Here is a 12435-nt window from a genome sequence, read left to right as displayed (position 1 = left end):
CTAGGTAGATTCATTAAATTCTTAGAAGTGGATTTAATGATATTGAATAGGTGCATTGCGTGAATCATTGGAAGATAATTTAAAATGAATTGAGCTTATAATTATGAATAAGTAATCAATGAAATTAGAATTCTTAATGTGATATTTGAATGGATCTAGATTTAAAACTAAATCAAATATAGGTTTATGTGAGATTTTAAGATCTTCAATCTAACTTGATGAAAAATTGATCTTGATAACCTTTTTACTATAGAAATTGATTTCTAGTGAATTTGGAATCCAAGGACTTTCTCATTTATAGAATTTTCTCTAATTAATTTTGACCCATTTTTTCTCTTTATTTTCAATCAAAATTTCTCAACTTTTCATCTATAATTTTTCACTATCTCATTTTTTTCATCATCTCATTTCTCACTATTTTCCCTTTTGATTGCCAAATACATTCATCATTCTAGTAGACAACATCTAAGACCGTTATACCATCGTAACTTTTATTAAAAATTATTTTGATTCAATAAAAGTTGCCTTAGCATGGTTGGATTAGGTTATAAATTTTGTTTTGATATGACAAAAGAAAAAAAATCCATCAATTACTTATCATATAATCTTCATCAGAAATATAACATTTGCACCAACAAATGCCTTCTAATCATCTTGACTATAAAATATTAAACCCTCAAAATCCTTTTTGATATCCTACAAACTGATATACCTATTTGATAAAGGAGGTATGACATAGTCTCCAAGACATCCCCACAAGAAAATGGGAAGTGATGACAAAAACTAATCATCAATCTCATAATATCCATTGAAGTTTGATAACCTGAAAGGGTTTTGTATTTCTATGAAAGACATCCTTTACATTTATTATGTGAAATGCTCTTGTATTCAACATGAGTGGAATCTCTCCTCTATAGGTTTATCACAGGAATGCCTTCAAGTAATAAGGACCTTGATCTAGACCTACTAGTTATTTTTAGAAAATGGGAGTTTGGTGCGTTGCTCAACCAGAAGGATTAAAAAAATTTCTAGGATGGATTTATTTGGATTTTGGTTGCAAGTAGTTTTTGGAGGAAAGTGATTGGAGGTTTCCCCATTTCCCACTTTGCCCTTTTCCCTTCCTTCTCATGGATTAAAATCAGGTTTTATAAGACCACATTATTACTCTCATGATTCCAATGACAGTCAGCAAGAAATATTAACGAATTGATGATTAAAACCACCTTTTCTTCTCTTTTTATTCACCTGGTGCTTGCTGTACTAAAAAACACAGCCATTTTAAAAATAATCATATCTTTTTTTCCCATACGCTCCACTCTTGTTACCCCACTTCGACATTGCTAGGTTTATCATAGTATTAACGATTTCGGATTTTCCTATAATTATCCCCAGTTTGGTCGTATGCCATATTCCTTATCTACAGCATAATCACTAAGCCTGTAGAATAAAACAAAACTAGTCAAAGGTGGGACTAGGGTTTCTTGTTGGCATGATTCTTGAAGTAGATTTGTTTTGCTCGTTCACTATTGGTTTTGTTATTTCTTTTTTTACTTTTTTTTACCACTTCAATCCTTTGTTCCCCTTTTTAGAGCCGTGCGATTCTTACTCTCCATTAATCCACGCATGGATCTTTCCAAAGATGTTTTGGGTCTTTCACCCCAAAGTATTTTATCCTTCTTCCTTTAAGGACTCTCACCCAGAGAACATTTCTCCCCATTGCTTTTTAGCTTTCATTTCAGGCCACCCTTGATCAGGATGGTTGGTTTAGACATGGTGTGCAGATGCTCTCTAGGCTCAATATCCATGGTTGGGTCATACCTATGCGATTCCAGGTCCTTCTAGATCAAAGTTCTAAGATACTAGGTGGCGTTTGTTTTTTTGGCTTTTTATTGAAAGCAATTTGTTTTCAGAAATTAGGTTGTTTGTTTTTCTACTTTTTCATGACTTATTATAAACTTTTTACTAAATAGAAAAAGCCAAAATATATAGCTTTTTCTAAATAGAAAAAATAATATATTGGTTTTTCTTTACTTTTTAATACTTAATAGAAATAAAATACTATAAAAGCAAACAACCTAATATTTAACACTATTTAACATTAATCTTCTATTTAGAATTAAGTAAAAAAACAAACATCGCCTAAGTGTCAATCCTATTAGACTTGTATGAATTAGCTAGCAGCATGCCAAGGGAGGATTTGTTAACCATCTTACCAACTTCAATTTTACATTGTTAACTTATCTCTAACATAAGAATTAGTGTCAATTTCATGTTGATAGGTGAAAAATAATCTCATCTAAAACTTGTAATCTAGCTACACCGGGTCCCAACTAAAAGTCTCCCTTGTTTGAAATCTATTGGGACAAACATTGTTTAATGAGACAACCATTTATTTTGAGTTGAGGGGATTCCTCTAAACAAAGATTATACCTATGAGCAATTGAGTTTATTAATTTATTAACACTGACGAATATTCACTGATAGTTATGTAATCAACAACTCCAGCAAATCTCGCGCAAAGAAAACGCCTTGGGAACAGCAAATACAATGTGGGGTAACGAAACTTTTTTCATTTCTTCAAAAAAAGGAAGTTGAGTGGTCCATCAGAAACAGCTCTATATTTGAGCGTGGTACAACTTCAATTCCTCTATCAAAGCATCCATGTCAGTATATGATGATCCTCCTTTTTCAATAGCCCTCCTTGCCATTCCTCCAAGCGACTTGGCCCGGCTTCTCAGTTCCTCGGCCTTTTCTCCCGCCATGACTGCCTTCACTGCCTTCTCTATAGCATCCTGTTTCACAAAATCACCCACAAATGGGACCCATCGCTGAGCGCCAACACCAATGCCTATCTTCAAAACAGCAGTCACCAGCTTTTCGTTGTAGAATTGGTCGGCGAACACAGGCCATGTCACCATTGGCACCCCTGCAGACACGCCTTCCAGCGTTGAATTCCAGCCACAGTGTGTCACAAATCCTCCCACTGCTTCATGATCCAGAATGAGCGTTTGGGGTGCCCACCCTCTTATGATCAGGCCCTTCCCTTCCATTCTCTTCTCATACCCTTGGGGCAGCCACTCTTCCTCATCTCCTTCATCCTTGTTCTTCCTCACAACCCAGATGAATTGTTGCCCAGATGCTTCCAGACCCATGGCTATCTCTAGCAACTGGGCGGCTGGGAACTTCGACACACTCCCAAAACATACGTATATCACAGAGTCGGGATTCTTTGAATTGAGCCACTTCAAGCACTCATCCTCATCAATAGAGGCTGCCTTTCCCCTCTGAGTTTTATCTTGGGCGTCTCTATTGCATAGTGAAACCGGGCCTATGTGCCACGCCTTCCTTCCCAAAACCTTCCTCCAATGCTCAGCATAAGCGGGCTCAAGCTCATAGAAGGTGTTGACAATGGTTCCATAGCTTCTCTCCTCTGATTCTCGAGCTTCCTTGAAGAACCTGGTGAAGTCATTCTCGAGTCCCAATGTCAAATCATTCGAAATTTGCAGCCTCGTCAGTTTGATTTCATCCGGAAGGTCAGGTAGCAGGAAGGGCTCAGTGTCTGACCCCACACCCTTGTAAGGCTTGTGTGCCGTCAAACTTTGAAGAGCACACATGGCAAAGAAGCCAGTTCCTTGAAAAGCCAGCCTTGGAATACCGAATTTAGATGCAACATCTAACGCCCAAGGAAAGAAGGTGTCAGCAACAAGGCCATGCGGGCGGTATTCTTGAAGAAGCTGCTCCAGGGGTTGCTGAAACAAAGACATAGCCAGGAAGAATTTAAGGCGAATTTCCGGAGAAGCGTCCTGATCAAGATTCTCAAGGCCTTGTGGAAGGCCAGCCTGGACAGATGGAAATTGGATGACTCGGAGTCCTATTTGAGCCCCCAGGTAATGACCTCTTTCCATGGCTTTGGATACGACTGGTGCATTAAGAGGGGTGGTGATAATGGTAGCTCTGACGCCCCGCGCGGAGAAGAGCTTTGCCATGTCTATGGTTGGAATCATGTGGCCAAGAGCCATGAATGGAAAGAAGAGGACGTGAAGTTGATCAGTTTCGCTGCCCATCATGCTTTGTTTGCAGAAGACTTTAGACACAGTCTAGAAGAACGATGCCAAGTCTTTGGGACTTATATATACACCCTACGGAATTATTCTGCGGATTCTTCATATTTATTCAGGCCAATGCCCCAGTAAAATAACACAGCGAGAGAGAGAATAAGCAGCAGCAAATTAAGGTATATCAGAGAAAGTATCAAGGCCTTTTTCATGCCATTAACTTCCTGGTCTCATGCGTACAATCTTCTATATATATTCATCATCTGTATTCAGTAGAATTATCAAAAGGAAGGGGCTCGGTGATTTGTCTTAAATCAATATTTTTCCACCTTCTCATTCTTTTTTGCTTTCCATATATCAACAATTTTCTATTTAAAAATATGAAAATAAAAAACATTTCTTAATGACATGAATCATAGTAAACAAAGTATATAATTGCATACACATTCCATATTAGCATATGTTAACCTGGTAGAATAATTTCCTACAAAATTTTTAAAAATAAATATTAAAAAATTTGAGTATTAGCAACTAAGTGTCTATTTGATAACTATTTAAAAAAATAATTTTATATTTTCTAAAACAAAAAAACAGAAAAAAAAACATATTTATTAACCATAAAACTATTTTCTGTTCTTAAAAAGGTAAAGTTTTCAAAAAATATATTTTAGTTGTTTTCACTTATTTTTTTAATAATTGTTTTAAAAAATAATTATATAAATATGTAAAATAATTACAAATAAAACACTAGATATAAAAATTGTTATTAAAATATATTTAAAATAAGTTAAAAATATTTTAAGTTCTCAAAAATATTTTTGTTTTACAAAATATTGAAGGATAATTTTTTTTTAAACTGTTTTTCAGTATTATTAAAAACATATTCTCGTTCTTTTGCTTTAATGTACACTATGATGTTGATGTTGTATAATAGAGGTACCAGGTACTTCTTTGTGAATGAATTAAGTGACAAAACAAAAACAAAAATTCCTTATCAATGCTCAAATCTTATATTATAACTTGACATCTAATTATTATTAATCTTATATTTCGCTCAAAACTCACACCATTTATTTATTTGTTTAGAAAAATAAGGATGTATCAAGAAAAAAGTATCAAAATTAATATTAATAAAGAAAATTAAGCACTTATAAGCTAAAATCAATCTTTTCTTTTTTACATTGTATTTATGATTTTTCTTTCCTTTGAACCCCCTAAATAAGAATACCTAACGTGGAAATGGAGGTTATCGAAGAATTTTTGTGGTTATGAAAATTAAGTTAGAAAAGATAAGTATCCTTGTGGAAGATGGAATTAAGATGTTGTAATATTGGGTAAAAACACAGGAAATAGATTTTTAGGTTTGTGGATTTCCATGCAAAGAGCACACTAGGGGAAGATGACTCGATAAAAATTCTTTTATTTTTATTTTATTTTATTTTATTTATCTAATAATTTATCCTAGGTTGTTTTAAAATGAGTTAATGTTGTTCGTTTGTTTTAAATGGGTATTAAAATACTGATCACTTATTAGTTTGAGTGATTAGATGCACTTGAAGGAGGGTACTTAACTAAGCTTTCGAATGGATCAATAGGATATAATGGTGCTCAATGAATTCAAGGATAATGAGTTTTGGTCAAACCTTCAAGAGTGTCAATGAGTTTAGGAATGCATTTTACTTAATGTCATTAGACAAAAGGTAATATTACAAGTTCACAACTAATAGTTATGCATACATCGCTGCCATTTGTAAGGTTGAGATATATCAACGGTAAGTGATTTGTGCTCCAATCCTATATTTTTCTATGATTCAAACTAATGATTCTATAATGAAACTAAGCATAAATTCCATTACTTAGCTTATATTCTTGTTAGCTCTCTATTGGGTTGCTAATGGAGAAATGTAAGGGACTGTGTGTTAGAAAGAGGGAAAAGCACAATAATTTGTACCTGGGAATAATGGAAGGAGTCATATATCAAATTTGAAACTTAAAATTTCCTTCCATTCTCTCTCTACCTTCTATCATTTTCCTAGTTGCCAAATAAGGGCAATGAAAGTCAAATTCTTCATGTCTAATAGCTAAACATCCTCTCATTTGGTGTAGGATTGTTTAAATGTGAAGAGTGAAGTTAAGAGTAGATCTTTATGCACACCCTCTCAATTGGTGCTTTTTATGCCGATTTTTGTAGAGGCGAAGGTGAAAATCCTTGCCCACTTTTTTAAAACAAGAAGGCTTTTGCCCCCTTTCAAAAACCTTCCGTGTAATGTTTGCTTTTTTGACACCTCGTTTGCTTGAATGAAGTCTCTCGTTTGACAAGAGAGAAAGTCTCATGCAGCACATACGGGTGAAGTCTCATTCATGGATGAAGATGGAGTCAAGCTCAGAATAGGGAATAAGAATGGTGATGATGAAAATGACATTCTTTTGATAAAATTATCATGCATTATACTCATTTCATATTTTATAAAACATTTTTTTATAAAATAATATAAATGATATTTTTGTTAATTTGAGGTAAGGGTCTCAAACGGGCTGGGCCGAAGGAGTAAGGCCCATGGCCTAGCCCGAGGCAGGCCACTGGGCCCTTGGTAAATCTAAGGCCCGTGGCCCAGCTCGTGGGCCCTCAAGTTGGGCGGGCTTTAGGTAAAAATTAAAATACTTTTGAGTTTTGAAGGGAAGGGGTCCCTTATGGATCCATAAGCATTCAAGGAGAGTTAGCCACCAACTGAGCTGGTCCTCTTTTGTGTTACTATTTTACATTAGTTATATATATATTAGAAATATTGTATGATTTTTTTTAAAAAATAAAAGTGAGTTGGTTGTTCAAGGGTCACATGACCGTTGAACATGCCACTCATAATTCATAAATATCAAATATATGACCGTTGAACAGTCTTGACATTTAAAAAAAAAATAATAAATCCTAATATTTAAATCCCTATAAATATTAAATATCCTCAATTTTTTTTCTATTCTCTCAACTCTTAAGCTCTCTCCCATTCCACAATATTTCTAATTATTGCATTTTGTCTCAAATTATTCAATATTATTGGTGGTGAAAAACAAGCATTGGTGGTTCAAAGAGTTCAAATTTGAAGGAATTTCTGCTTTGGTTCTCCAATTTAGTAACATACTTCACCTTTTCTTTTATTTATTTGTTACATTTTAATTTTACATTTATTATTTTTAGCATAATATTTTATCAATAATTATAATTATGGCAAGTGGTTCTTGTTCTTCATCATGTGATAGCAAACAATTTATTTCAAATATATGGAATTTTTTTTATAGAATAGAAATAAATTTAGAAAATAATAAAAAAGAAATAAAAGCAAAATGTAAAATTTGTAACAAACTTCTTAGTGGTGGCTCAAATGCAAGTACAAGTCATTGAAAAAGGTATTATGAAAATTGTAAAACTAAAAATAATGTAGATATTATAAATTATATGCAATTAGGTAAAGATGAAAGTGGAAATTTAAAAACATTTTCTTATGATGAATCTTATTGTCGTGAAGAAATGATTGGTTATATAATAAGAGCATAACAACCTTTCAATTTTATGGAAACTCATGATTATACGGGAACAATGCAATGAGCTGTTAATCCTCAGTTTCAAGGTTGCTCTGGAAATACAGTTAAAAGAATTCTTATAAAAAATTTTGAAACACAAAAAGAAAATTAAAATTTTTTTTTTTGCAAATTTTGAAGGAAAAATTTGTTTAACATCTGATATTTGGACATCTTTAACTCACTGTGGTTTTTTATGTATAACTGCTCATTATATTGATAATGAATGGAAATTAAATAAAAGAATTATTTCATTTAAAATAATAAATGCTCCACATAATGGTAAAAATATAGCATCTTTAATAAATGATGAAATTATAAATTTTGGCATTCGTGATAAAATATTTACAATAACATTAGATAATGCTTCTAATAATGATGCAGCAGTATCTAGATTAAAACGATATTGGCAAATAAAAGAAGATCAATGTAAAATATTTCATGCGCGTTGTTGTGCACATATTTTAAATTTAATTGTAAAAGATGGATTAAAACACGTTGATGATACATTATAAAAAATTAGAGGCATTGCTGTGGGTCTTAATAGTTCTCAAGCAAAACATGAATTATTTTTTTATTGTTGCAAAATGTTAAATATGAAAAAAAGAAATATAAATTTGGATATGCCCACTAGATGGAATTCCACTTATAAACTTTTACAAACTATTATAAAATATAGAAAAGTAGTAGAACTATATAAAATACAATTAATTAGCAATGATTGTGAAGCAAATATTGATGTATTAAATGATTATGATTGACATATTACAGATCTTTTAAGAAATCTTTTTGAAGTATTTGATACTTCAACAAAAAAATTTTGTGGTGTATATTATCCATCTTCAAACTGAGTTGTCATGCAAATAACTAATATTTTTATTGTACTTCAAAAATATTTAAATTTGGATATATTTAATGATGCAATATTTGCAATGATAGAAAAATTTAGAAAATATTGGGGAGAAATACCTTTAATTTTTTATCTTTGTTTAATTGTGGACCCTAGATTGAAATTTGAAGCTTTGGATGAATGGTTAACAATTATTTATTTTAATGACCAAATAAAAATTGAAGAAATTAAAAATGAAGTAAATTCATTATTATATAATTTATATAACTATTATAAAGAAAATATGGTGATGATATTAGTTCTATTAAATTACCACCTACATCTACAAGCTCTTCATCTTTTTATAAAAGAGCTCTAAAAATGTTAAAAAGTCGAAAGAAGGCAACAAATAGTTCTCCAAACAACACAACTGATTTAGATGGATATCTTAATATTGATTTAATTTCATTTGAAGATGATGAAGATTTTGATATTTTAATATGGTGGAAATCACAACAACACAAATATCATGTGTTTTCTATCATTGCTCGTGATGTACTAACAGTTCCTGTGAGTACAGTTGCATCAGAAGCTGCTTTTAGTACAGATGGAAGAGTAGTTAGTGATAAACGATGCAACTTAGCACCGGATTCTATTGAAGCAAATGTATGTGTAAAAGACTGGGCAATAGCAGATAAAAGGATATTTGATTCTATTTAAGAAGAAAATATGCTTGTCGATATGGAAAAACTAAAATCATCAAGATCTTCATGGATTTGCGATAGTTCGCCATCACCGCCAGGAGATAATGATTAAAATATTTTACTAAATGTATGTCATATTTTTATTTTTATTTTTGTGGTTGAAAAGTACGAATGATTGACAAATAAGGATGTATTTATTTTGTAGTGATGTAAACTTTTCCCACATTTTTAAATGTAATGTATTCATTCAATGAATAAAATAGTTAGCAATGAATATTTTTATTAATGTAGCATTTTCTATTTTTTGAATATTATATATATATATTTTAAGTGACGGGCCTATGGGCCTATGGGCGGGCCAGCCCGCCGGGCCGGGCCTAAATTGGGGCCCATGGCCCGGGCCATCCAGAAATGGGCTCGGGTCGGGCTCAGGCTTGCCGAGTTCGGGCCGGGCCGTGGGCCGCAGACTTTTTGAAGACCCTTAGTTATATTTACAATTTTAATGATATGAGGGTTATTTTTGAATGAGAAATATTTTAATGTAACATCTATCTTTCTTTAAAGAACAGTGCACATTTATACTATTTGGATTTTATTAAAAGTGTGTTTGATAGTGATTTTGAGAAGTGTTTTTAACTTTTATAATATTTAAAAAATAAAAATTTGTAAAAATTTATTTGATAACGATTGTAAAAAATGTTTATAATATTTTTAATACTTAAAAATTTTTTATCAAGTGTTAAAAATGTTAAATGTTGAAAAAGAGTAAAACACTTTCCAAACTCATAGCCTACAATACAATGGAAGTTACGGAAAGGCAAAACAAAATAACAAGCTCTACGGGCTGACTCTAATCATGCAAACTTACCAAGTTGCTTTGCCCCTGTTTGATTCAATGAATTCAAACCAACCCATCTCACACCCTTAAGAACCCAAATACCATATCAATCTCTTTACCTGCAGTCTGGCATCTTTTCCCACCCACCATTGTCCCTTCAATTTGGCTCACATCTTCTTCATCCAAAGACCGGTTTAAACTCCAAATGATATCAGCGATATTTTCAAATTTGCAGTCAGTCTTAATGCAAGGATTTGCTTTCTCCCATTAAATATTAGCCACTGAGCTCTCAAAATTTTCCATCTTTCCGGCAAGCCTTAAGCTCCTCAATCAAAGCGATGGCATCTGAGTATGATGACCCGCCCTCTTCAACAGCCCTCTTTGCCTTCTCCGCCACCTCTCTCCCTCGGCTTCTCATCTCCACCGCCTCTTCTCCGCCGCCCATCAACCTCTCCACCGCCGTCTGCATCTTCTCCCTTCCCACCACCTCCGTTGGCTCATCTTTCCACGACCTCCAGTCCATGCTCCCCACCCTAACCCCAACCCTCAATACATCCGTCACCAGCTTCTCATTCAAGAATTGCTCTGCCGTCAGCGGCCACGTTATCATCGGAACCCCGGCGCACACTGCCTCCAGCGTGGAATTCCACCCACAGTGAGTCACGAATCCTCCGATGGCGGCGTGTTCTAGAATCAGCAATTGGGGCGCCCATCCCCTTATTATTAAACCCTTCTTCGATTCCACCATTCTCTCCTCATAGCCCGAAGGAAGCCAATTTTCTTCTCCTCCTGCGACGGTTTGGAATACTTTCCCCACCACCCATATGAAGGGCCGGCCGGACGCCTCAAGAGCGCAGGCGATCTCTAGAAGTTGTCGAGGGGGGAGACGAGCCAAACTCCCGAAACTAACATACAGAACGGAGTTGGGCTGTTTCGAATCGAGCCAGTTCAAACAGGCCTGCTCATCAATGGAGGCCTCTTGGCCTCTCCCAGCTTTATCTTCAATATTTTTGTTGCAGAGACAAACCGGTCCGACGAGCCACACCTTCTTCCCCATTTGGTTCCTGAAATAGTCTACATAAGCAGGCTCCAGCTCGTAGAAGCTGTTGACAACCGACCCATAAGTCTTGGCTTCCCAGTTCATCATCTTCGGGCGCTTGTTGGGTGTTCGATCAAAGTGTGGAACCTGAGACCTCGTCAATTCGATCCTATCAGGAAGACCCGGCAGAACAAAGACCTCCGATTCCGAACCCACCTTCTCATGGGGCGAATAGCGTCGAAGGCTGTCTTCTCCACATCGAGGGAAGCAACCGCTGCCGTTGAAGACGATGATCCGGATGCCCAACTCGTGGACATCGTCGGCTACCCAACGGTGGAACATGTCAGTGACGACACAGTCGGGTGGCCGTTGGATGAGCAGTTGACGGAGCGGCTCCCGGAGCACCGTGGTGTCAGTGAACGGCGGCGCGGACATGTCGCTGAAGGAGACGGGAGCCGAAGGTGACTCGAGGGTGTGGAGGTTGACGTCGTGGCCAAGTTTCTGATCACGAAGAATGGCTTTGTGGATGAGCAGGGCATTATCTGGAGCAGTGATGATGGTGGATTTAGCTCCCCGAGAAGCGAATACTCTGGCGAGGTCGACCATAGGGATGAGGTGGCCGCCACCGACGTATGGGAAAAACAGCATCTCAACTTTCCCGGCATCGGACGCCATGGTTGCAAAGCGGATTGGGTTTGAAAGGTTTCTGGGCCTTTTGGGCTTAAATAGAAGTCTCATCACGTGTCGCATAATTATTTGGCAAATGAAAAAATATTAAATTTATTGTTTTTAATTTTAGAAAAATAAAAAATTGAACATAATTCTCAAAATTATGGTACACTTGTGCGTCATGGCTGACGCCGATTACGCATAACAGACAAAGCCATCTCCATGCTTTTTTGCTTTCTTGCGCAGCAAACCAAAGAAGGGACGTTATTCCGTCCACACGGACCTTCTTATATGCAATTTCTGTAACCATGGATATATCCGTATTTCGATTTTACGCATATATAAAAAATATATCGATGGATATTTTGACATAAATATTGATAGACTTAAAATTAATCAAAACTTATAAAAATATAAAATAAAATTTTTAGAAATGAAATTAAAGTATAATAGATATTTTAAAGTTATTTTATTAAATAAATTAATGTATATATATAATATTATACGTGTGAATAAAAAATATAAATTTGATAAGTGTATATTGATTATTAAATTATATTAAATATTATTTGATCATTATATTGTAATATTTGATTATAATATATTTTGATGGATATTTTAACATAAAATATCCGTAAACCTAAAATTGATCCAAACTTATAAAAATATAAAAAAAAAAAAAAACTTTTAGAAATGAAATTAAAAACATAATAGACATTTTAAAATTA

General features: G+C 34.6%; 2 protein-coding genes across 2 annotated transcripts; both read right to left on the bottom strand.

Annotated features, from left to right (window-relative positions):
- Positions 1–2610: 2610 nt before the first annotated feature.
- LOC117911911 (scopoletin glucosyltransferase-like) lies at positions 2611–4086 on the bottom strand. The gene has a single exon (XM_034826346.1). The coding sequence runs from the start codon at positions 4065–4067 to the stop codon at positions 2616–2618; it is 1452 nt and encodes a 483-aa protein (XP_034682237.1). The 5' UTR covers positions 4068–4086; the 3' UTR covers positions 2611–2615.
- Positions 4087–9914: 5828 nt separating this feature from the next.
- On the bottom strand, positions 9915–11752 carry LOC117911628 (abscisate beta-glucosyltransferase-like). The gene has a single exon (XM_034826031.1). The coding sequence runs from the start codon at positions 11711–11713 to the stop codon at positions 10289–10291; it is 1425 nt and encodes a 474-aa protein (XP_034681922.1). The 5' UTR covers positions 11714–11752; the 3' UTR covers positions 9915–10288.
- Positions 11753–12435: the final 683 nt, after the last annotated feature.

The sequence above is a fragment of the Vitis riparia genome, chromosome 3 (assembly GCF_004353265.1).
Source record: "Vitis riparia cultivar Riparia Gloire de Montpellier isolate 1030 chromosome 3, EGFV_Vit.rip_1.0, whole genome shotgun sequence".
Taxonomy (NCBI): domain Eukaryota; kingdom Viridiplantae; phylum Streptophyta; class Magnoliopsida; order Vitales; family Vitaceae; genus Vitis; species Vitis riparia.
This window is presented reverse-complemented; position numbering and strand designations above follow the sequence as displayed.